General features: G+C 45.1%; 2 protein-coding genes and 1 long non-coding RNA gene across 3 annotated transcripts; 1 reads left to right on the top strand and 2 right to left on the bottom strand.

Moving 5' to 3' along the window:
* Window positions 1–100: 100 nt before the first annotated feature.
* Window positions 101–6252, top strand: LOC308576277. Its single transcript, XR_014003162.1, has 4 exons — window positions 101–353; window positions 2385–2423; window positions 2602–2678; window positions 2800–6252. It is a non-coding gene; the product is annotated as an uncharacterized lncRNA (long non-coding RNA).
* Window positions 6253–8883: 2631 nt separating this feature from the next.
* On the bottom strand, window positions 8884–16687 carry LOC308576271 (intelectin-like protein). Its single transcript, XM_081175474.1, is given in 9 exon segments — window positions 8884–9272; window positions 9505–9608; window positions 10939–11059; window positions 11526–11684; window positions 13099–13179; window positions 13181–13347; window positions 14400–14564; window positions 15950–16014; window positions 16531–16687. Coding segments are annotated over 8 exon segments (1011 nt in total). The 5' UTR covers window positions 16011–16014; window positions 16531–16687; the 3' UTR covers window positions 8884–9119.
* A 3767-nt stretch (window positions 16688–20454) lies between these two features.
* On the bottom strand, window positions 20455–23352 carry LOC308576246 (interferon-inducible GTPase 5-like). The gene is made up of 2 exons (XM_081175424.1): window positions 23149–23352; window positions 20455–21815 (listed from the first exon to the last, which is right to left on the bottom strand). Exons 1-2 carry the CDS (start codon window positions 23153–23155, stop codon window positions 20497–20499), a joined length of 1326 nt encoding a protein of 441 aa, XP_081031550.1. The 5' UTR covers window positions 23156–23352; the 3' UTR covers window positions 20455–20496.
* Between the last annotated feature and the right edge of the window lie 1849 nt (window positions 23353–25201).

Here is a 25201-nt window from a genome sequence, read left to right as displayed (position 1 = left end):
CCCCCTCCTTTACGCTGTTGATCTCAAGCAGTTCCATGCGGCCGGCTCGTGTACCCTCGTGCTGCCCTCGTGCACAGCGCTCCGATTGGCCGGTTCGCCGTGTTTACAGTCCCGGCAACCAATCGGAGGCCGGCCTGCGGCGCGTGGACAGTGTGTGTAGAAGAGATGCCGGCTGTAAGAAAAAATGAGAAACAGGCGGTTGGGAGGGGGGGAGTGGGAGAGCGGAGTGGCAGGAGGGTAGCCAATCGAGAGGCGAGAATGGTGGAGGAAAAAAGCGCCGCTAGCCAACGAGGCGCGGAGGGCGGGATTTAACGGAGTTGTAGTAGCTGTGAGAAGTTTCGCTTAAGCGGGGTGTGTGAGGGAAAATTTGCTTAAGTTATTCAGGGATATATTGCACATCTCTCTATATATATTTATTACCTTCTCTGCCAAGTTGTGCAAGGGGAACTCCAAGCCTCCACCCCTCAGACCTCAATATGCCCCATTACTTTGGATAAAGGGAGGAAGGAACTAATTGCTTCATAAACTTTTTAATTAGCTTGAGGAGAAAATATGTTTCCTTTCAATATTTACATGTTTCGTTTTTTAAACCTTTTCCTTTTACAAAGCACAACCAGTGCTAAAAGATATTAAAAGAGGCTTGTGAACAAATATTTTAAAATTCTTGAAAGAGCATGGGGGTGACAATTGAAAGCTTGTGGCTCAAGCAGCATGTCACTAATCCAGCCCCCCCCCCCCCCCGCTATAATAAGAGGTTAAATTGGCAAAGGAAAATTGAAGGGACAGTTCTAAAAAGGAGAAGCCCAAATTGAATCTGACCGTCCTCTCAAGATGGTCTTGGAAATCCAAAAACATTTCTCAGAATGTGAAAGAGAAATTGAAAGAATATAATCAAATGATAACAAAGGTTAAAAGGAACACGACCAGTTAAAATCAGATTTAAATGGCAGATGCAATGCCCCAGGCATCAAAAAAAGCTGAAGTTCTTAAAAAAGTTACAGGCTAGTAAAACTGGTGTTTATTACACAAAAGTGTAGCAGATCCAATTAATCTTTAATTCCTAAAATGTAGCATTTAGTCATGCTTAGAAGTTCTGATTTCCTTTGAAGCATACATTTATGTAAAAACTCACTGTTTGCAAATAAACAGAAATACCAATTTGTGTGGCACACACGAGCTTTTAATTCACCACACTCACACTCCATTACAACTGCTTTACTTTGGGAATAGCCCTTTTCCTAAGAGAAACGCTGCTCAATGACATCCTTTACATTGAAAAAACTTCCAACCTTGTCCACGAATATGATGCTTTGTCTTATTTTTCCAACTGCGTGCACACCATACATTTAAAGCACCCCCCAAAAAAATCATGGGAACTGTTGTTTGTTAAGATTGCTGAGAATTGCAGCTCTGAGGTATAAACTACAGTTCCCAGGATTCGGGGGGGTGTGTGGAGGGGAGAGTGTGCTTAAAACGTTTGGTGCATACGCAGAAGAGTCAACCTTAGCTGGTCTCAGCTGGGTCAGTCTGCATCTCAATTGCTGCTTTGTTAGTTTTCTCTCGGGCGTCAAATGCATTCTGCAAATGTCAAAGAAGTTTTTGCCCTGCTACGGGCTTACGGCCAGTGGTGGTTGCAATCCAAGGCACGTTCCAGAAATAGTATCCTTCTCAAGTACTCTCTTCTCTGCCAGACTGCTTTTAACCTTTGGCTCCCTGACCTCAATTCAGCCATAAGCATAGCACAGTGTTCCTGAAGGTACGCTGAAGGAAATAACAATAGGGTTTGCGTGTTTTGAGCCATACACACCCAAGATCACCTCTTTGAATTCTGTGTTAATCTAGATCTGCCATCACCCAACTGGGGCCCTCCGGATGTTTTGGACTATAACTTCCATCAGCCTCAACCAGCATGTAGCCCAAAATGTCAGGATGGCATCAGGTTGCTGAAGCCTGATCTAGAACACTGTCTTCTTTAAACTATATTGTGGAAAGTCCTGGGGTTCCTTAGAAACATATCAGGGGCTACTGAGTGTGAAGATTGATCATGGCTGACAAGCTTCCCTGAAATACACTGCTTGGTCATCCCACTACCATACTTCTGTTGCAAGGCATCATCATCACACAGGACTGTTGAGCATGTACTAAATTCAGCTGCACTCTCAGTTCACAATGGTGAGGCCCCCAGGCTTGTGCAGAGTGAGGGCAGCTGGGTACACTTGCCCCAGGCCTCAGAGGACTCAGCTAGCTGTATGGTGGGGGCCTGCCAGGGACTGGTTGCTTTTTTGTTTCCGTTTATAACTTAATTCTAACAAGACTCCTGCCCCGGGCCCTAGAAGCCCTCAGTTCCATTTGAATTGACTTATATGCTTCCATCTTCTGCACAGCAAAGCTGTCCCACGACAGCTAGCAGGCAAGTCACTGCGGTAAGGGTTCCCTTGAGATATAATTTAAAAGCAAACATCCAAGTGGTTAGGAATTGTTGGATTTATAGGGAGTTGGGCTGGATGATCTCTTGGGAACTCTCCAACTCTGCAGTTATGTGCTTCTATTGCATTGCTAGCTCTGCAGTTCTCACTTCTGGGTTTCCATTGTCTTGCTTAGAAACAAACTCAGTGCCTCCTTATGCAGCAGAATCACTGACTAAAATGTAAGCAACCATACCCAAAACAGGATTTCAGGTCAGATTGGAAAAGGAACTTTATTTTTATTCCATAACAAATAGGAAGAAATTGATAATACAGGCTTGGGTTTCAACTGACTGGTCTTTTATTTTTATTTATTTATTTATTGGATATATAGCCTACCGTTCCTGCCAAATAAGTCCAAGGCAGCAAACGACAAGTGAGAAAAAAGTAAGAGCAATTTGAATACCGCCGCAGATGGGGACATTTCTCAACTTTCTTGTTGAAAGTGGAAAATTTTCAGTAGGTACCGAACAGACAACAGAAGACAGCACCTGTCTATTATCCAGGGAGAGAAAATTCCACATGGTGGGCGCCACAACACTAAAGCCCCACTTTATGCATTGTATGGAATCCAGACCTCCTGATAAGACAGTATTTGCAGAGGAGTGCAGTGATCAACTGGGTATTTAAGGGATGAGATGCTCTCTAAAGTATCCTGGTCCCAAGCTGCATAGGGCTTTATTCGCCAAAACCAGCACCTTGAACTTAGCCTTCAACTGCAGGGTAACATGTTGGCGATATTCTGCCCCAATGAATCATCGAGCTGCCACATTTTGCACCAGCTGCAGGTTCCACACCAACCTCAAGGGCAACCCCACAGAGTACATTGCAGTAATCCAGTTATTATTAAATGCAGTTATGAAAAAATTACATGTGGCTGTAGGAAGACAGCTGTTATTTGCCGTTCGTACTTGACAGATGTACGGGGCTGGAAAGGCAAATTTTATACTTGTCACAATGCAGAAGGTGAATATTCACTCCTTTCTAGAGCTTCTGGTACTTTCTGTTATTTCCCCCATTCCACCCAATCTGGAATGCCAGAGAGAGAGAGATCCCAGCTGCTGAAGTGCATTCTTCTGGCAACTGTTTTTCCTTGTGTTTTTCCTCTGTTAACAAATACCCTTCTGGTCTGTTTACACAATATATAAATATATAGCCATATAAGGTTTCCTTCACACCATAAACTGCTCCTACTAAAGCCTGCTAAAGGGATCTGCTCTGCTTGAAGTCAAATTGTTCTAAAAAATCTTCCACTCATTGTGGATAGGAGAGGGTAGGCAATTCAAAGGACTGAGAATATGGTTTTTCTATTTCAGGACCGGGTGCAATGAGGGAAAGTTCATCTTTAATAGATTTGCAAACAAAAAGGTCAAACTGGACATAATATTATATACATTTTCCCATTTACTCTGCATGCTTTTTCAGAATCCGAATAGCAGCTGCAGGGGCGATGGCTGGTAATTATTGAGATTGCAGCAGGCAGGGAAATGTAGCTTTCACCCCCTGCAATGGTTTGGATGGAAATACTGGAATGTGCCAAACTGACCTGAACAAAGAACTGAAAGCAGGGGTTTCTCCTTGTTAGATTGTGGACACTCATAATATGCAATGCCTATTCAACATCTTCCTTAAAGTTGTCTACACAAGTAATTAGATTTATATGCAAGATAGAACGTTTTGGGCCAGTTCCTATTACAGTATAAAAGATGTTCAGAGACTTATTTCCCACTCCACCCTCCCATCTTACTATCTAACTCTTCCTCACACACACTCACCTATCTGAAGACAACAGGATCTTTGCCTATGGCACTGGCTGGATAACTGTGGAATTTATTACAGAATGCCAGGGAACTTAGATGGTAAGATACGTTAGGAAAACTTAAACATTGTTTAAAAACTGAGATAGGCTGGAGGAAGTTAGGAGCCTATATTTTCAGTTAGGGTAGGAAATCTAATTTTCTTATTAATGCAATTAAACTGCTGTTTGCATAAATTATTTTGTTGATGGAATTTGCCCTTTAGCAGTTATTTATAACTAGCCAGCACGACCAAATGGTTTGAATAAGGGTGAAAGCTATATTTTAAATTGTGCATTGCCTCTACCATCTCCAAGTCTGTTCCAAACTGATGCTTGTGGACATTTACTGATATTGCTAGCTTAATGTTTTGGACATGGCAAGATTGCTTACTCAGATATTGTCAAGCCAAAAGGATAAAAAAAAAAAACAAGACAATTAAGGCTGTCATGGTGCACCACATGTGAGGGAGAAAGGCAGATCATCCCCTTTATGTGAACCAGATCCCTTCTGGGTTCAAAGAAGAAAAACTTTCACAGACTGGAGGAACAGGGGATATTCTCCAGTGCTAGTCCTTATTTGATGCCTGTAGTGCTTGCTCCAGCGGCTTGGGGGTGCTTTGGGCATGACAGCCATAGTTGGCCTCTCTAGACTGGAAGAGGTGGGGACATGCAAACTGAGAATTCGCTAAGGCCACATCACACCTTGGATATTTTCTGTTAGGTAGCACTGTTAAGTGGTAGCACTGTTAGGGTGGAGAGCCCTCTGCTGGTCTCATCCAGCATTGCCATTCCCCTGGAGCCAGTTTTGGGAGTTCATGATATGTATTTGTATTCCTCTTTTCCAGTAGCATGCTGGAGGAAGCTAACAAAGTACTATTGCTCTTTGAAACAATTCAGTACAAATTAATAGCAAACATAAGGAATGCCATGGTGACTTCAGGATTAGATTACTGCAACACATTCTGTGTGGGGCTTCCCTTTCACCTGCAGTTAGTCCAGAATGCTGCAGCATGCTTGCTAACAGGAGCGAGACTCTGTCAACATATAACACCTCTGCTCAGAGATCTGCACTGGGTGCTCATTTGCTTCTCAAGGCCAAAGTCAAGGTGTTACTATCAGTATATAAAGACCTGAACAATTTGGGACCAGTTTGCTTCCAGGATCACCGTACACTATAGATGCCCAAATGACTGCTTCAGCCTGCAGAGCTAGCACTGTTACAGGTGCCACATAATACTTGTTCTGCGCTTGTAAGAAATCAGTCTTTTAGTATGGCAGCACCTACACTTTATAGCTCCCTGCCCATTAACATCAGGCTTCCATTGTACTCTTTTCGATGCTTGCTAAAGACATTTTTGTTCAGGCAAACCTATCCAGACACACAAAACCTGAGATTAAACACGTGCCTTTTTAGCCTATTCTTGATTTTAATTATATTTTGAATGTTTTAAAGTATCTGCTTTTTACCGTTTTTATCAGTAATTCTGTTATATTTTTATTGCGATCAAGCAGTATATAATTTTTGTTAAATAAATAAATGCAGCATTGCATCCAGAACTATCATAGGCATTGGAGGCAGGAGGGTAATTCTATCAAGCTCCTTTGTATCAGAATCAAACCAGCTATCTTTCAGAAGAACCATGTGTCATTTCTGACCCCTCTAGCCCAATGTTATGTACTCTCCTGCAGTGGTGTAGCATGGTTTGCCAGTGCCCAGGGCAGGGCAAGTGTTACTCCCCCCCCCCCCCCGTGGACTGGGCAGCTGGAGTGGAGGCATGCTTGCACTCTGCTGAAATAGCAGGACTCCACCAAATTCTACTGCCTCTCTTCTGGTAGGTCTCAAGTACAGGATTATACCTTCAGTGATGCAGCCAGTAATTACGTTTAGCATAATTACGTTTAGCATTATGTGCAGTGTTCAGAGTATGAGTGCTTCACAGGCTGGGCACATGAAAAATAAATTCAAAACTCAGCTAAATGTTTCTTCCTCAAAATGCAGTATTTCATAAGAAAGGGCATAATAGATGGATATATATGGATTGCAGCTGGTGTGTACACTGCTTCCCAGACCTGTGGTGGTAGTGCACTGCATGCAGAGTCAACGGGAACATGTACACAGGCACGTAATTATCTTGAAATCTTTACAACAACCCTTTAAGTTAGGTCACTCTTATTATCTCCACGTTGCAGAAGGGAGGAAGGGCTGTAGTGGAGATTGCAGTTTGCCTAGGGCTACGTAATGAGTACATGACAGAAGTAAATGTTGAACCCCAGGGTCTTCTTGAGTAGAAGCTCCAGCAGCTAAATTCCATAAATTTGGCATTAATTTGTATTGCTTACCATCCATTTCTGCCTGCATTTCAAGACTTTGCTACTACAAACACTAGAAACGTATGCTTTCTTTTAAAATTTCAAACTTGAGATTCACAGAAAAATGCAGATAACCTCATGGGTAGCCTACCAGTTGCTATTCGATTGTTTTCACAAGGAAACAAGCAAACCCTCAGATATCCATGTGGTTGATTTGTCTGGTGATTTTTCTTTCTTTTATCCCAGATCTTAGGAGTGGAGAATGTACTTGATGTGCATCTTCTTTCCCCCCTGGAAATAATTCTACGATTTAAACTTTCAACTCTGTATCCCAAACAAAAGGTATGTTTTTATGTCCCAAAATTACAATACCCCAGATAGACTTCTGTGAGATAAGAGGCCTCAGAAGACCTGTTCTTTTGAGCATTCATTCTCATTTGTTTGCAAAGAGGTTAGACAATGTTGCTTAAAGCAAACTTTATCCCACACTTCCCAGTGCATTTTTCCATCACTTATTGCAAAATAAAAACAACAAATATCTTCATGAAGATGGTTTGTTGTGCAATACCTCAAAATTGTTGGTATTCTGCTTGTATTTTGGTTAAAAGGAAGATGGCTCCATAACTGGTAGGGTTCACATGGTGGAAGTGTGCGAAAACGAAGAGTCATATTCTATGGTCTTAACTGCTTCATATTTTAAATAAAGCATGTTGGTTATGTGAGGCTAGATATCCCACAAAAATTTGGCAAAAGCCTGAGAAATATTGCTTTTATTGATGGATCCTGCCCTCTAGAGGTCACTGGTTTGCTTGCAGGGTGTTTACACACCTTCCCATTAATCATTTGTTCACCCTATACTTTCCCCATACATATTGCCATCACTTCCAAACAGCAAAAAGTCCCTTTTCTTTTTTTTTAAGGATTTGTTATGCTGGGCGGCAGAGTGCATTCATGTACCTTACATGCACAAATATAAAGTTTTGGTATGCACTTTAATTCTTCCCACAGAATACTGAATGACTTGAAGTTCCCTTAAGGACTTTTCTCTTTACCCAGGCATTTCCTGTTGATATGAAGGGGGTGGGTGTTGTTCTGCCTGCTGTAGCCATTGAAATTACATGGCTGTTCGAATGTTTTTAACTGTTATTTAATGCTTTTTGTGTACATTGTGAACTAGTTCAAGGTTCATGAATGAAAAAGGGTGTTAAAAATACAAATGTAAAGAGTGCTCTTGAGCATGTGCTGAGTGCCTTTCCCTCCCCAATGAATAATCAAATCACAACCAGTGTTAAACAAGGGCACAGGCTTTCACAGGGCAGAGTGTAATATCCAGGGACTTTCATGTCTGGAATCAACCACTGTGGCTTAATTGCTTACATGTAAGGACAGCGGCTGAGCACAGCAGCCAAACTCTCCCCCTCTTAATGCATTGACAGGACACAGGCACTGATTCCTACCCATCTCCTTCATATTTCCCATCTGTTTTCTTTTTGCATTACAGAACATCTTCCTCCTACTCAGCGTGGGGGAGAAGGGCTTATTTGTCTTTCAAGTAGTTAGTCATGTTTTGTCACAACCTAAATGCTAATTTGCTGATTCGATGCTTCATATAATAGTTGGTGTTTGTAACTGCCATGGAGCTGTGAACAGAGGAAACATGGCTGGGCACTCTTGGATCTGTGGTTCTGAGGGTAAACATGATCTCAGGGCCATCTGCGAGTGTATCTGCCATGAGAGCCAGTGTGGCGTAATGTTGAGCCATGACCTGGGAGACCAGGGTTCAAATCCCCGCTCAGCCATGAAGCTCACTGGGTGCAGGACCTGAGTGCAACAGCAACTCTCCCCACTTGTGATTCCCACGAACTGGTATAATATTCAGAAACATTACTGCCTCCGACAGCGGAGACAGAACATAGCCATTGTGGTTTGCAGTCATGGATAGTACATGTAATGAAATAATAAGGCTTATAAATGACTATCTTATCCAACTATCTTCCAATCGAACCAAATGCTGAAACTGCTTGAGAGGGGTTAAAACATTCATCCCACATTTGATAGGAGCAGTAATAGATTATCCCACTGGGAATAACGTTGACCTCTGTGAATGAGGTCAAAATCAATATTCTTTCAAACACATTATGGGCTTCTACAGCAGAAGGAGATATGGTTAACAGCCTTCCTCACCGTATTTTTCTTATAAAAATAGTTCTTTAAATTTTGAACATACAGAAAATAAAACAGAAAAAACAGGTGATCATTTGGATCACCTGAAATGCATCATACAGCTAATTAGGGGAGAAAACAGGTAAGTTAAGATTCACTCATTTTTTAATATTATTGTCACATCAAAAAATATAATTCCATTCTTTTTTATTTATTACAGGGTTCAGATTGTGCCCATCAAAAAATAAAGGGTTGTGAAAGCCAAACTATGTGAACCAGGGGTAGTGGGACTGCTCTATTACATGCCTTGTTATGTGAAAAAAAATAAAATCATGCCAAATTGCATACAGATCGTCATGTTTACTTTGACCTCCTTCCTCGCCTTAGTGATAGAAAAGGAGCATGGCAGATTCCAGTAACTCTTTGGAGACACTAAAGCCACTGTGTGCACCATAGCCATTCCAATCAAAGGCAGTATAGTCGCCACACTGCCTCGGATGTCCTTCAGGAAAATACCCTCCGCCACCAACGCAGGTCTGGAAGAAAAGAAAGAAGCATAAGCCAGAATTTTGAGTGCACAATCTAAAAAAATTGAGGGGCCGGCCCGGCCCAATACATTTTGCTGCCTGGCTTATTGGATCTGCTGCCCTCTGCCCAGCCACCCCCAGCCTGCTGCTTGAGGTGGCTGCCTCAGCAGGGCTAATGGTTGGACCGGCCTGGCTGTTGGGACCAGGATATGCAACACTGGCAATTGAAGAAGCCACTCACATATTCTGTATCACATCCTGTGACTTTAACCCCAGCACACAGAGCCATGGCAGCTTTCTCGTTATTAAACACCCGGAACTGAATGAAGCCAGGTTCAATCTTTGCTGGAAAAACAAAATCAGAGGCGGGGGGGGGGAGGGAGAGGGATATTATGGAGTATCCAGCATATAGACTGTCCTCTATCCCAAGAGCTTGGCAGCTGCTAGCTGTTAATTTGAACACAGTACTCACAGCTCAGCTGAGGCAGCATGCCAGGGTGCAGAGCAGCTTCTTGGGGTGCAAAAGGCCCCAGGTTCAGTGCTTGGCATCTCCAGTTTTTGAAAAAGAAAGAGTATCAACCTATACAGATACCTTCTGGAATGGGAGTTGTGTCTTACTTTAGCACTTGCAACAGTGGACCTGAGAGCAGCTAACTTTCAGGCAGTTGTGGAGGGTGAAGAAGACACAATGGTCTGTCCCCAACATAGGGGAAGCAACAGGGCACTCAGGAGGGAAGCTCAGGAGGATACCACCACACCTGCCACTGAGGCAGTTGCCTTATTTTGGCTAATGAATCAAGAAACATCTCCCGAAAGTGGTGAAAATAATTGGGAGAGTCCCATCATTTTATATGCCGAACAGCTAAAATTCAAATTCAGAATGAGGATGGGTGGGTTCACTCATTCTTTCTTTTATTCAGAACAGGGTTACCAGACCTCCTGGGCTGGCCTGAAGTCTCCAGGCTTGTCTGGATGCCTCCAGGTGGGGCAGGGGGTATTGAAGCTCCAAGTGGGCATGAATGCCAATTAATAATAATAATAGTAATACAGTGATACCTCGGGTTAAGTACTTAATTCGTTCTGGAGGTCCGTTCTTAACCTGAAACTGTTCTTAACCTGAAGCACCACTTTAGCTAATGGGGCCTCCTGCTGCCGCTGCGCAATTTCTGTTCTCATCCTGAAGCAAAGTTCTCAACCTGAGGTACTATTTCTGGGTTAGCGGAGTCTGTAACCTGAAGCGTATGTAACCCGAGGTACCACTGTAATAATAATAAAGAATGCAGCTTGCAAGCTTCAGCCTGGCAGGAGCCAGATGCAAATTATTGCACAGACTCTCAGTGGAGTGGGAATCTGCCCTCCTCTGCTCCCTCCTCCTCTCTCCCAATTAACCTCCATCTCCAGGACTCAGTGTTGGGAGGGAGCACAGAGAAAGAATCTCTGAAGTCCGCCCCATGACATCACCAGAGCCTATTCCTAATTCTCGGGATTGGGCCCTGAAATCTCAGGGTCTGGGATGCTCCTGACCTTGCAACCCTACTTCAGAATCAAGTTTCAGGTCTTGGGCTGGATACTTTGGTAGGCTTTAGCTTCCCCACCAAAGCCATCCAAGCAAACTCCATGAGAGTTTTTTTTTTGCGCTGACACTGAGCACTAGCTTCACGGAACTAAAACTTACATCGAGCATTTGGGGAGTAGAAGAAAGACGTCTGCTGCACATTGCCAGTATCATAGATGACAGGAACTGCTGGGCCGTTGTTATCTGGGCAGGTGCCAATCCCATATGTTACTGGGTATTTCTGGAAGGAGAAGAAATGCAAAAGAGCTGAGAAAGGCCTGTCTGAGAACATATATGCTGGCCTCTAAAAAAGTGATGCTGACCAGTTGCTGCCTCTCAGCCTTACCTACCTCACAGGGTTGTTTGGGGGATTAAATTACATGGGGAAGAACCATGAACACCCTGGAGAAAAAAGTGGGATATAAATGCAATAAATAATAACAAATGTGAGAAGATAAAAACAAAAGGATCACATTTGTTTTATGCTAGCCTTTAACTTGGTCCAAAACAGATATAACATGTGATTAGATATCCCAATTAAAAACAAAATGTCAATGCAAATGCAGGGGGTCATTCAAAATGGCCGTGCTGCCTGGGGCTGAGCTGATAGGCGTTGGGAGCCCAAAACAAGGAGAGGGCACCAGGTACTCCAAACTAGTCACAGCTATCAATGCCCAAATATTGAGTCACTAGGCAGCCATGCTTACCTGGTAGAGCCTGAGAAGGTTGCCTCCTTCTTCAGCCAAGAATCCATTTTCAGTGTGGTACCTCAAGATGGCGGCATCCATCCATTCCTTCATGGGGGTGTTGTTTGGGACATGCCAGATTGCCAAATCCCGAGCTTCAAGATCATAGTAGCCAGGGTTCTGAAAAGCAAAAAAGTCTGAGAGGAAAATCTTGTATGCTGGGGGTAAGAACCTTTGGGCCCAGGGGCCAAATGTGGCCCTCCAGATAGCTTTATCTGGTCCTCAGTCCCACTCTTTATGGGACTTGCTTTGCAGCATCCTTGACAACTTTTGCTTTCATTTTTGTATTACTTTCCCCATAATGACCGCTGCCCACCTCAGATGGGGGGGGGGCGCCTTTTGCAGATTGCAGGCAGCCACCTGATCCTACACGACCCGGCAGTTCAGCCTGGCTTCGCCTCCCCAAACTGGATACCTGGAGGTTCCCGCCTAACCTCGGGCAGTTAGCCAATCCCAGGGGGGGGGGTGTTGCCAGGGGAGTTGACCAGGTAGGGTTACGACCACCCTGCACACACAATAGAGGGTGGAACTTACCTGGGAGTCCTCCGTCTGCTCCAGAGCTTCTCCCACCCTGCCCTCCCTTAGTTTATGCCTTCCTTTTGCAGGTTAACCTCTTCTTTACAGGTATGTGGGCGCTGCTGCGGTCATTGATGGTTGCTGTTGAAGGACCGGGAAGGAATTTCCCTGCATTGGCAGGTTTTGCCTTCCCCGTAGCAAAAACGTCACAACTTTGGCAGTTTCAGGCCTTGGGCGGAATCCTTTAGTCTCCCCTAAATGGGCAGGGGGCGTGAAGCAGTGACCCAATCCCCCCAACCCCCGCGGCAGCGATCCCAGGGTTCCCTGTTAAAGGGGTTGTGTGGAAGGGAGTCGCTGGCCATACACCATTTTGTTGTCAGTGCTCTCCCCTGCATTGCAGCAAATTGGGGGGGCGGCCTCTCTGCTTGAACAAACGTTCTCCAGAGCCAGCCCAATCCCCACACAGTTTGGATAACCCTGATGTTCCCCAGATCCCTGGATGGGGAGGGATAAACGCCCAATGCCTAAGCCAAGGTCTCCCTACATCTGAAAATTTGATAAAGTTGTGGCCAATTTTAATCCCATAACACGTTGTCATGAGTCATTATTCCTCCCGGGGGTCGAGGGGGGGGGGTCTGCACCTGGCCACGCAAAATACACATTGTGTCTGCATTTTTGTTAGCTGTCTTCTAATCCACATGTAAGTCCAAGCTCAGCTGATGAGGTCAGTTCACTTCAAAATGCAGACCCATATTTCTACTCCGTTCCCAGTTTAAACTAACCGCAGTTTGTCCCACCTTGGGGGGCGAAATGACAAACTGGTTAGCTGGAAAACAGAAGCAAATGGTTCCAACCGCATTGTGGGAAAGGTGAAATCAAGGAAGAGTGCAAAAGCCCAAGACTTACATTCGTTTGGTGCTAAACCCTGGTTTAGGATTTATATTCAAACACAACCTATGTTGCGTACGCTTCCTAATCAAGAAAACCCACCATGCGCAGTACGGAAAGCAAAGCTGACCTTGTAATCATCGCTTGTGCAGCCCTTTGCTGACCCGAAGGTGGCGTTGTTGGACCAGTTGCCTTCTCCATTAGGCCATTTTGACGTCATTGCCCTGCTGGCTAGACCAGCGGTCTCCCTGGGTGCATTTCCCATAAATGTTGTTCTCGTGGATACTGGCCACTAGTGTCCAACCGCCTCCATTCGTGGTCATGTCGCAGAAGGTTTGGTAAACCTCGCCATCTTCTGTGGCCAAGTCATACAACCCATCTGCAAGAGGAAACCAGGATATCAGGAGAGCCCTGCCTGATCAGGTCCTAGCAGTCCAGCATCCTGTTCTCACAGCGGCCAAACAGATGCCTGTGGGAAGCCAGCAAGCAGGATCCGGGCGCAAGAGCCCTCTCCTGTAGTCTCCAACTGTGGAGACATGAGCACAGCAATCAATAGCCCTCTCATTCACAAATAAAATATACAATATTACAATAATATCATAGGCAGCGGCAGCAGTGGTTAGAGATGGATATTTCTTACACAATAACCCCACATTCTGCACACATTTGACTTGCGCAATTTCAGCCGCTAAAGAGGAGGGGTGCCTGTATTTGCTGTTCTCAGTTTCACCATATGTGGGGCACAAACCTGTTAGTTTGCATTTCTTAGTGCAGAAAGTATTGATCTGATGTGTAGAGATCTTTCCTATTCTAATTAATTGAAGAGGGTTCTAGAAGCTTCTTTGTGTGAAAGAAACAAGTAGAAGGTTCATGTTGTTTGGGTGATTCCTTCAGAGAAGCTGAGTACAGCTGGTTTAAACTAGTTCTCTTATCTCTTCTGTCAAGGTCATGCTGACTATAATAGTAAGGACAGAAGGAGCCTAGGTTTCTCTTTCTACCTCTCTTCCTTCTGGTGTGGTGTTCTGCACATAGTATGCTTAGTGTTAAGGTTTAGACTTATAAGTTATTGTATGTTTAAGTTAAGTCTGCTGCAACTGGATTTCATTTGTCTTCAGTAAAGCTCTGATGGATAAAATATTAATTGCCTCTGGTCTATTTTTGGGGAATCCTGCAACGTGTTTAAGTTTTTACTCTGCTAACTATACACTGGAATCTATTCTGGATCAACACTGAGTAGAATTTCACTAACAAGAACCATCCCTGCATAGTTTGGAATCACTTTGATTCCTGTCCACAACAGCCAGCTCAAGGCCCCGCCATAATGGTCACATGGGCAGAGACATGCAGAACTTACCTTGTGGCCGTTGCACTCAGCTCATCGCACCCCCTAAAAGTTCTGGACCGAACATGCCCCTTTCCCGACTCACCCACCTGTGGCTCCTTCCAGTGCTGTTTTGATTTCCATGCAGCTTCGGGGCAGAGACTGAAGGAGATTCGGGGGCAGACCTTGATGGTTCTGGAGACAGGTCGCATCTTCCCACTTGACCATCAGCTTGAGGATGTCTCGCTTCAAGGAAGTGACACAGCCATTGCTCTCTGCACAGAATAAATTCATCAGGGCCCTGGTCTTCAATTAGTGGGTCGGAAACCCGCAAGCGAGGGAGGCCAGTGGTGGTTTAGCGGTTAGAGCTTTGGACTGCTAGGACCTGGGAGAGACCAGGGTTCAAATCCCCACTTGGCCATCATAATGCTTGCTGGGCGTGACTGCCTCTGCCTCGCAGGGTTGTTGGGATTAAATGAGGGAGGGGAGAACCATGGTTGCCTCCTTAAAACTCCTTGGAGAAGAAGGTGGGGTGCAGATGCAATAAAATAAGGGTCACACGAAGTGGAACCAGAACACTTGCTTTTTAAACAAAGCAGAAAGGGTGGGAGGAGAGAGAGGGAGAGTATGGTTACATCTACACTTTTATGCAGATTCTACATAGTTCTCCTTTCTGGAGAAGAAGGATCTTGGACACAGATGCACTAGGATATTCCAGGCTAGACTGCTGTAATGTACTTAGCATGGGGCTGCCTTTGAAGATGGTTCAGAAACTTGAACTGGGGAAAAAATGTGATTTCCCAGCTGCTGGTTGGAGCCAGGTGATCAGAACACATGGTTTTATTTAATTACTAAATGCCTATCCTGCTTTTGCTCCCAAAGGGTGGCAAACACCAAAGTGGTTTTTTTACAACAACAACACAAACACAGAAATTAAATGAAAAGAAAAACATTTTGAAACTATTCAAAAGAACACACTGCAGGGTAATGCCAAATCAACATGCAACAAGCTTTCTGTTTTCAGAATGAAACCGTTTTCTCAATAAGTGCATTTCGGCAGCAAAAAAATAAGCAACAGATCTAGATGCTGTGTGGATTATGTTGAAAAAGCAAGTACTCAGGTCTGCACTGAGCATAGAATCAAAGGTCTTGCATACGCAGCCAGAACCTGTGAATTTTGTTTCTTTCCAAAGGTCTCATTCATCTGCCACACAAGCCTCCTGGTTAAAGCAGCCATATTTATTTTAAGACCATTACAGTGGTGCCCCGCAAGACGAATGCCTCGCAAGACGGAAAACTCGCTAGACGAAAGAGTTTTCCGTTTTGGAGGTGCTTCGCAAAATGAATTTCCTATGGGCTTGCTTCGCAAGACTTTTTCTAAGCTGCTAAGCCGCTTATCAGCTGATCCGATAAGCCGATAAGCCCCTAAAAGCCCCTAAAAGCCGCTAATAGCACTAATCCGTCAATGGGCTTGCTTCGCAAGACGAAAAAACCGCTAGACGAAGAGAATCACAGAACGGATTCTTTTTGTCTTGCGAGGCACCACTGTATATATTATAATCTACCCAAAGGTCCTTTGTTTTGTCAGGATTCAATTTTTTTTTTGAAGCTCATTCGCCTATTACTGGCTATTATTTCACCAAGGGACCCACACGCTTACCGCACCGTTGGCCTTCTGGAAACACAAACGCACACAGCAGAATAATCACAAGTTGCTTCATCTTCCTAAAGTGAAAGACCAAAGGTTCATTATTTCAGAATCACTCCGCTCCAGAACTCATCATGCACTCTAAACAGAAAGCGAGAGCGAGAGAGATTTGGAAGGAAGCAGAGCTAAATTGCAATTGAGTGACGGCTGGATCTTTGGCAAATCGGATGGAAACCAAGTGGTGGAAATTCAGACCATTGAGGAGGGTCAAGGAAGCCACCCTCAGGCTGTTTGCACTAAACCAGACCCACAAGTACCTGGGGTTCCCCACATGGATTGGCAGGGGGCTGCAAGGCTAAATAAAGATGCACTATCTTGCTCGCTCACTCTCGCACACACACACATTCATTGTGGGTAGTAGGCTGTGGTTGTGTCGTCTGGCCCTCCATGAAGAAACTTAGCAACCCCTCACACTCTAGGCTCCTCTTTCTCTGCTTGAAAGGTGGGCATCCATTTTGGGACCTGAAGCCAAAAATACTTCTGCCTTATTTTACGCGGGATAAATGGTTGGGGAGGGGGACTTTTCAGCTCACCTGACTTCAAGATCACAGCTTCCTCCAGCTGTTTACTACAGGACACTACAGAGGCAGCAGCTCAGACAGGAAGAAAGGCCCGGCCCTCCGACCAGACGGGTTCAGTCCTCTTCTCGTCTTCATTAACAATGAAATGGACCTCGGTCAGCAAGCCAGGGCAAACAGCTCACAGTGGCCAGTGGCCAGAGGTTTGTTGACATAAGGACACACAGTGACCAAGAGGGCACTGAAAAGATTGCAGAGAGATTAATTCACTTACAGGGCAAGGCTATGTCCACTGAGCTCAATGGAATTTATTCCCAGGCAAGGAAGTATAGGATCACACCTTTATTCTTCAAGGGACACAAACACACACTTCCAATCTAGATTAAAAGTCTCAATTTACACAATAGTTTGTACTGGGAGGGCTACATGCGTTCAGTTCACAAGTACCGGCTAAGCACAGAGTTCAGTTTAGCCATCATACCAAGCCACCATTGCACTAACCATCATTTAAAATCACAAACCGTCGGGTGAGTTGCTGAATGCTCAACAGGCAAATCAGGGTTTAGAATGGCATATCTTCGTTTTCTGTCCTCGTAAGTTTGTTACGCCCACACGTCCACTTGTCTCCATGGTAGCCATAATACTATGGGGATTGTTATGGTTTAAACCATAGAAAAACGTATGTACATGATTCCACCTTGCATCAACAAAGGCTGCACTTAAAAGTTTGGAGTAATTGCTCCCCTAAACTGGCTCCAGGGTTATCCCCTCTAACTTCAGTTATAACTAATGGATTTATGGGAAATAAAAAAAATAATCGGAGGCTTGACAGCCTGCGAAGATGGACACGTAGAACTTTAGCTCTCTAACCAGTAGGCCTATGACAGCTGGGGAATTGATATCTAAAGAAATAGAAACGTGAAACAACCGTACTTTTTGTGTATGTTTTTTTACTCTAAAATAATGTTTGAAATCTGGGCTCGTTTTATACACAGATAGTGCACAGTGGGGAGTCCCCAAATTGGAGTCCCCCCAAATAGGGGGCATCTTATACATGGGGGGCGTCTTATAGACAGAAAAATACGGTAAGTAGAGCATCTCAGGGAATGAAACAAGGAGCTGCTCTCTCTCCTCACTGGGACAGATGGCAATGGCACCAACCCCAATCTGTAAATGTTCTGAGACTTTGAAAGGAGGCTGCGCTGACGTCTGACCTCATCAGCACCTTCTAATACAGGATTTCTCTATTTCCTCTAGTTGAGTCAAATCCTATTTCTCTGTCTACTTTGTTCTCATGACCAAATAACAGTGATTCTGCTATGGGTAACATTACGGTCTCTTACTAGGCTCCTGCCATAACCATGGTGAGAGTCCTTGGTTTAATCCTTCTAGGATGCGTCAACTTAATCCACACCTCCTACTTTGCCGATATCGAACAGTGGCTAGCTAAACATCCGTTAGATTATTTTCAGCTCAACGACACCCCCGAGGCTTGAGCCGCCAGAGCTACTCAACACTGAGTTCAGTAATTAAATGAAGGATTTGAGGGGTGTGATTTAATTTCAACTGAATTTCCTCTCTATTAATTTAATAGAGATTAGCTCAAAATGGCTCCCAAACCATTTTTGGACCACCGCCCTCTTGGTTCCACAAACTCACTCCTGGCACCCCCAAACCACCCTACAGTATAATAAACCATTATTCAAAATAGTGGTTTGTGGTACCCACAAGATAATAACACAACAGAGTTCAAAACTAACAATTTATTGCACATTTATTCAAAAAGCTATTTAATTCAACAAAATGGATGGACTTGAAGCAGTGATGCCAACTTTTCAAAGTGTGAGAGTCAATTGCGCCTCCAGTGCCCGCTGGCCATCCTGCCCCTTGCCTCTTAGCACCACCCCCACCCACCCAGTAATCTCACAGCTTCCCTGGGAGTAGTCCTACCCACTTTGGGAACCACTGAACTAGCTTGTCCCCCATTTATGAAGTGTTGAAATTGTTAAGTTGTGGGTGAACATATCAGACGACACAGCGATTCTTCAAACAGCTCTTGTTTATTCAGAGGCTAGAACAGAACTGAGCTGAAGGGCTCAGTCAGCCTGCTTATATAGAGCTCCAGTACAATGTTACTGTAGCAACTTTCTAAAACTATCCAATCACTGAACGTCACTTTCGATCCTTCATTTGCATAACTATCTACAGTATCCCCCTGCTGGCCCAGGGTGAGAACTTCAGTACATAACAGAAATCTATCCACCTTGTGTAATTGAGGATGACTGCAGATCAGGGTCATAGGAGAGATCAGGGGGGTGCTTATTGTTCTGACCAGTTTTTCCCATACCTGGAGATCATTAGCTAAAAAGGCTAGTAATTTTAGCAGTTGACACATCTGGAGTGGTTAAGACACACACACCCCGTCTCGCCTTCAAATTCTATAGATAACCAAGAAAAGTGTGGGCTATGAATTATTCTATATGAATTTTTAAGAGCTGTGGCATCAGGGGTACCAGTTTCAGTGCAGTCCACCTCAGGGCTGGATTTAGGTTTGATGAAGCCCTAAGCTACTGAAGGTAATGGGGCCCTTTATATGTCCAGCTGTCCTTTGTCAACAACCAACTGTCACTGTTTTTTGTGTTGAATATATGCTGTATGGTAATTTATGGACTTAATAGGTATCTAAAGCTATTTGCACATGTTGCCATGTAACCAGTCCATGCAGAATGTAAGCAATCTGTATACAGAAATGAGCAAACCAGTGATATTTTAGGGAGTAGGCTAGTACTTACATCATAGGAGCCTACACAACACAAAACACTGTTGCTGTATGTAGGTTTTATTTTATTTGTTTTTTATCTTATATTTTGGAAATGTACATCCAGGTGTGTTTTTTCTTTAACCTTTTTGGGGGGCCCCAAGAGAGTGAGGAATAAGGACTCTGGGGTATCTAAAGTATGAGGTACACAGTTTGAGGCCTGACTTTCACTGTATGTTTAAGAAGCGGTGGGAAAGTTAACCATCACTGAGGGTTAACTTCAAATACCGAGGTTATACAAATACTGACAACCTCTTTCTTGAAGTCAGTCAAGGAGGAGGGCTGATCATTTGCTCAATGCTGTCCTCTAAAAGGTTTTTAAAATTCCTGAGATGTATTCTACTCCTTGTAAATTTAATTACATTTATATCTTTTCTCCTCTGCTTTCTAATTTTTGGGGTTCTTAATTCTATTTCTTCCTTGCTATCCGCCAATTTCCAGTGTTTACCACTTTCAACACTTCTCTGGTTTCTAGCAACCCCTTTGCTCTGAATTGGAAAATTAATAATGGTGAAGGCTGTGTACTTCATCATCTTAAGAGGAAAATAGACACCAAAATAGAGGCTGATGAGTAAAAAGGGATCAGTATAGGTAATTTGAACAGAACACCCAATTTCTGAAAACAAGCACTGCAATTTCCTGGGTGGCACCTTTTTAAAAGGTGCTGGAGGAGCATGGGTGATAATTAACACTTCCATTTTGTGCCTCCATTTCTAGGCACAGGTTTGTGATGTGTGGGCACGGGATCAAGCCAGGAGTGGGGTATTTCTTTTGTCCCACCACTTTCCACAGGAAAACCCACTTTTTACCTCTGAATCAAAACAAACACCAGTCTGTGGAACTAGGGGCCTCCTAAAAACCTCAGAACCCTGACCAAGCTACAGCTCCCAGAATTCTTTAGGGGAAGCCATGATGGTTTAAAGTGGTATCAGCGTACTCTAAATGTCTGGCATGAATGTGGCCCTGGTTGCCTTATTCATTTCGGGCTGAGAGATAATAACGTATTTCTGTCTGTTTCTGAGAGGGAGGGAGTCGCTCCTGCTTTAACCATCTCAAGCAAGAGCAGGAACCTTCTGGGAGAGGAACCTTCTGCAAGAAGAAGCCACAGAAACAGGGAATACTTGAGTGTTTGGACCATGAGCTTTCTTTCTCTGCTCTAGACATTATGTTTCTGTGTCCGTGGGTGAGAAGATCCCTCTGCTGCCTCCAGGGCTCACAACATGTTGGTCTGACTCACTTCGAGGCCTGTGGCTCATAAACACTTTGAGCAGCACCCGGTGGGCATCTGCCGCCGCCTCGTCCACAAAAATCTTCAGCATATTGTACACCACGGTGAACGACGGGCCTACCTCAGCAACTGGCACCAGGTCTCTGGGCAGCTTCAGCGCTTTGCTGGCTGCCTCCATCAGCAGCTCCACCACCTGCTCCTCGGTGATGGCCACAGCCAGCGGTGACTTGACCAGGGCTTTGAGCTGCTCCAAAGGCTGCCCCGTATGCTCAGCTGCTTTCCTTAAGGAGGAATCATCCAAGCCGAAGCTGACGCAGTAGCCCTGCAGGGTCTTGGCCAGGAGGTCCACGTTGCACGCGATCGAAAGTGCCGGGATGGGCACAGCTTGTTGGCCGCAGGCTACTGCCGAGACCAGCCACATGTGCTCAACCATGGCGGCCTTCTTCTTCTCCAGGATGCGGTGGGAGATGTTGGGAGTGGCTAAGATGAAGGAGCGGCTCTTCTGCACACCCTGGGTCTCGCTGAGGCTCTCCCCAAGGAGGGGGAAGTCGTACTTGCTGGCCACAACGCTGGAGATCAGGAATACCTTGGGGGCTTTCACTCGCTCAGCCTGGAGGTCTTGCACACAGGCCTCTCGGATCTTCTGCAGGGCCACCGCTTCGCTGAAGCCAGACGGTTGGCTCTGGCGGGCAGCTTCCAGCTCCGCATCCACCTTGGAGAGGACAAAGTAAACGTCCTTGCCAGCTTTCTTGATGTGACGAGACAGTTTGGCGTGGGCAGAGGTGAAGCGCTGAGAGGCAAGGATGATGAAGCAGTCATAGCGGGAGACTTTGATCTCCTCCAGGTAAGTTCTCACGCTGAAACCAGGAGCACTGATGCTTGGCAGGTCCCACAGAACCACGTTGGCGTACTTGGGGTGTGAATAGGCCACAGGGTCCTTACTGGCACCCGCCCCACCGGTAGGAGCAGCACCCTCATCCTCCTCGTTCAGATCCCGGAAGGTGTTGATGAAGGTGGACTTGCCTGCTCCAGGTTCACCAGCGACACCCACATCCAGGCAGATGTTCTCCAGGAAGTGAAGAGCGTCTTGGAGCCTCTCGGATAGGTCAGAAAAACTCCCTTTCTCAAAGGCCCTTTTGAGGTCCTCGATCTGCTCCTTGGACAGTATGGCTTTGTCGTTGTCGTCATTGTTGTTGTCGTCGTCCTCCTCCTCTGCCCTTGAGGCAACTGTTGGCCAAGAAGACCGTGGTCGGCCTAGAGGGAAAAGACCAGGCGAGCAACACTGAATTAATGGGAGCCTTGTAATAAAACACTGATTGGTATAGCACGGACTCAACTTTATTATGGCAAAGTTACTATAGACTGTCTGTTCAGCAGAGCAGGCCTGTCAGCTTTGCCACTGAGATAACCATGGTGGAAGTTGCCCATGCAAAGAGTACCACCGATTCCATGCATTGGTCACCCACAGAGACCTCTGTGCAATTCATGCCCCTTTTGCCACAACTACAGAGAGCAGCAACATTATAGAGGGATGCTCGCATGAAGCGCACAACTTCACATGACTTGAGCTATTCAGTTGGACCACACAGGGACACTCTCCGTCTCCTCTGTGGACACACAATATATTTCACCCACACACCCCAATTCCTTCCTCATCACAGTCAGCTGGAGGAATGAAATTCACTTAAGGAGTTTCATATCTCTGTTGCAATAGAGTGCCAGCTCTATATAGTTCTTTCAGATCATTTTGTTTGATCAGGTCAATCTGAGTATTTCACACACAGGATCAAAGTGTTTGTGTGCAGCTTAGTGGCTAAGAGACTAACTTAGCAACCCTGGATCCAGCAGGGCTCAATAGCAGCTGGTGCCCATTGAGACTGATAAGGCAAAGACAGAGAGGCCAATGATAGGTGGGGCCAGAGCCAATGACAGGTCGAGCCACACTGGCAATAGGCTTGCAGGCACACTAATATGCCACCATAGGGCAGAAGTTGGGTAGAGAGGGGCTGCAGCTACACAATTATGCCACCAGATGGCAGCAATGGGGAGAAAAAGGCTGCAGGCACACAATTGCGCCACCAGATGGCAGCAGTGAATAGAAAGATATGCCATCATAAGTATGCATGTATGTACCGGAATGTATGTATGTATGTATGTATGTATGTATGTATGTATGTATGTATGTATGTATAAATAAATTCATTCATTCATTCCCCATGCATCTGACTGGGTTGCCCCAGCCAATCTGGGTGGCTTCCTAGAAATAATAGCCTAGAAATAACTGAAAGTCCAAATCTAGCACCTAATCATAAGCCCCAAACATTAATCTTTTGACCCTTAACCCCGACTCTCTACCTAACCCTCTAACCTAAAGACAACTGTGAGGGAGTCAACTTTGTGAAAATGTCGTATGTTCTTTAGCAGCGAGTCCTGCCTTGTAGGGGTTGGACTAGATGACTCCTGGGGGGTCCCTTCCAACTGTACAGTTCCAAGTCTACGCCAGGCCTTAATCACTCCAACCTGTCCCCATCCATAATCATGGAAGCTCCCTTCCCAGAACCTCCCCACTAGGGCTGCTGTCTCTCACCTCCCATCACCTCAGAAATGTGGAGGCCTTGCCACGATGGCCTTCCATGGTTCCACGTTTTGATGGTGTCCTAGTTCCCTGTACTCTAGGGCCACTGTTTGGGGCAGCAGCCGCTGCAGATGGCAAGCATTCTCCCAAAGGGCTTGGGGAGCTCACATTTGTTTTCCAAGTAGTCTGGCCTGGCCTGGATGGTGCTATAGAAACCAGCCTTGGCCCAGAGCCTCCTCCCAATTGGCTAAATTGGCTTCCCCAATGTGATGTCAGAGGCAGGTCTGGGATTATCTAGTTTGATGTGCTGAAAGTAAAGAGTCCTGTGAAGGGATGGAGATGTTTGCATACTGGGAGGCACCGAAACCTAAGAACATAAAATGCAGGCCAGTGGCTCACAGTGGCAAAACAAATGCTCCAAAGGCATGGGTAGGCAAACTAAGGCTCCAGGACCGGATCCGGCCCAATCGCCTTCTAAATCCGGCGCACGGATGGTCCGGGAATCAGCGTGTTTTTACATGAGTAGAATGTGTGCTTTCATTTAAAATGCATCTCTGGGTTGTTTGTGGGGCATAGGAATTCATTCATTTTCCCCCTTCAAAATATAGTCCGGCCTCCCACAAGGTCTGAGGGACAGTGGACCGGCCCCCTGCTGAAAAAGTTTGCTGACCCCTGTCCAAAGGGAAATCCTCAAGCAGGACCTGAGCACAAGAGCCCATTGCTGCCTCCAACTGTTGGGGCACAGCATAGCCAAAAGCCTTCTCCTTTTATGAATTTGTCCAATCCTCTTTTAAAGCCAGTCTAGTTAGTGGCCATCCCTGCCTCCTGTAGGAGCCAGTTCCTTCTTTTAACTATGCTCTGCATGAAGGAGGACTGCCTTTTATCTGCCCAGAATCCTCTGACATTCAGGAGGGTCTTTTACCAGCTTGAGTTGGTAAGACCGCTGCGGCCACCTGGAGCAGGGTAGCTTAATCATGCGTTTGTAACCTCATGGCTGGACTACTGCAATGCACTCTATGTGGGGCTACCCTAGGGGTCGCTCTGGAGGCTGCAGGTGGTGCAGAAGGTGGTGGCTTGGTGCCATAGAGACTTAAGTTGCTAGAAGGCCTGCACATGACACCCTGCTTGTGGGATTCTCACCGGCCGCTACCAGGCCAAGTTCCAGTCACATGTATTAATGTGCATCTCAGGACCAGCTTACCCAAGAGACCGCTTTATCCCTTATACATCCAGCAGATTGCTGTGGTCTACGGGAGAGTCTCTCCTGGAAGGTCCAAAGATCTCAGAAGCCCATTCCGCAGTAACTCAGATCAGGGCGTTTAGTGTGGCTACTCCTGTCCTGTAGAATAGTATCCCTATCAAAATACAACAAGATGCCCATGCTCTGCACTTTCCAGAAATAATTGAAGATATATTTATTCCAACAGGTTTTCCTAGATGGATAAATGGGTCTTTGTCACAAGAGTCCGTTTGTTAGGGCCTTAATCTCATTTTAAATGTATTTGTTATTTTTGTGTTTTTAACTTTTTAATTGTCTTATGTGTAAATTGCTTAAGATGGTGGTTTAGAAGGTGTTCAATATATTGCAATAATAATAATATATAATTGTAACAATAAATTAAGAAGACTGCAGTCACTCAGGAAAGTGATGGGAGTCCTTACAGTTTTATAGCTAGGCCAGCAGAGGGCAGTGTGTCACTTTTCAGTGCTCATTTATGAGCCAGTGACAAACACACACACAATTCCCTAATACAATTCCCAGTGTACTTGTTTAATTGAAGGAACATTTGAGGAACAATAGAGAAATTGCGAAAAGGAGGGAAGTTCACAAATCTCTTAATGGGAAGGTGTGGGTGCTATTATTTGCATATCAGCCAGATATAGTGCAATTTAAGTGCAACAAACAAACAGAAAGGGCAGCTCTCTGCCCCAAGGCGATTACAGTTTAAACTTTGACCCAGAAGGATCCAGCATGACATCCACTGCTATATTAGTTCCATAGACAAAGCAGGCCCGTCTGTGGTTGCTGCAGAGTTCCTGTTTCCCTGCTTGGTAATGTTAAGTC

The sequence above is a fragment of the Podarcis bocagei genome (genome assembly GCF_964188305.1).
Source record: "Podarcis bocagei genome assembly, chromosome: 16".
NCBI classification, from domain to species: domain Eukaryota; kingdom Metazoa; phylum Chordata; class Lepidosauria; order Squamata; family Lacertidae; genus Podarcis; species Podarcis bocagei.
This window is presented reverse-complemented; position numbering and strand designations above follow the sequence as displayed.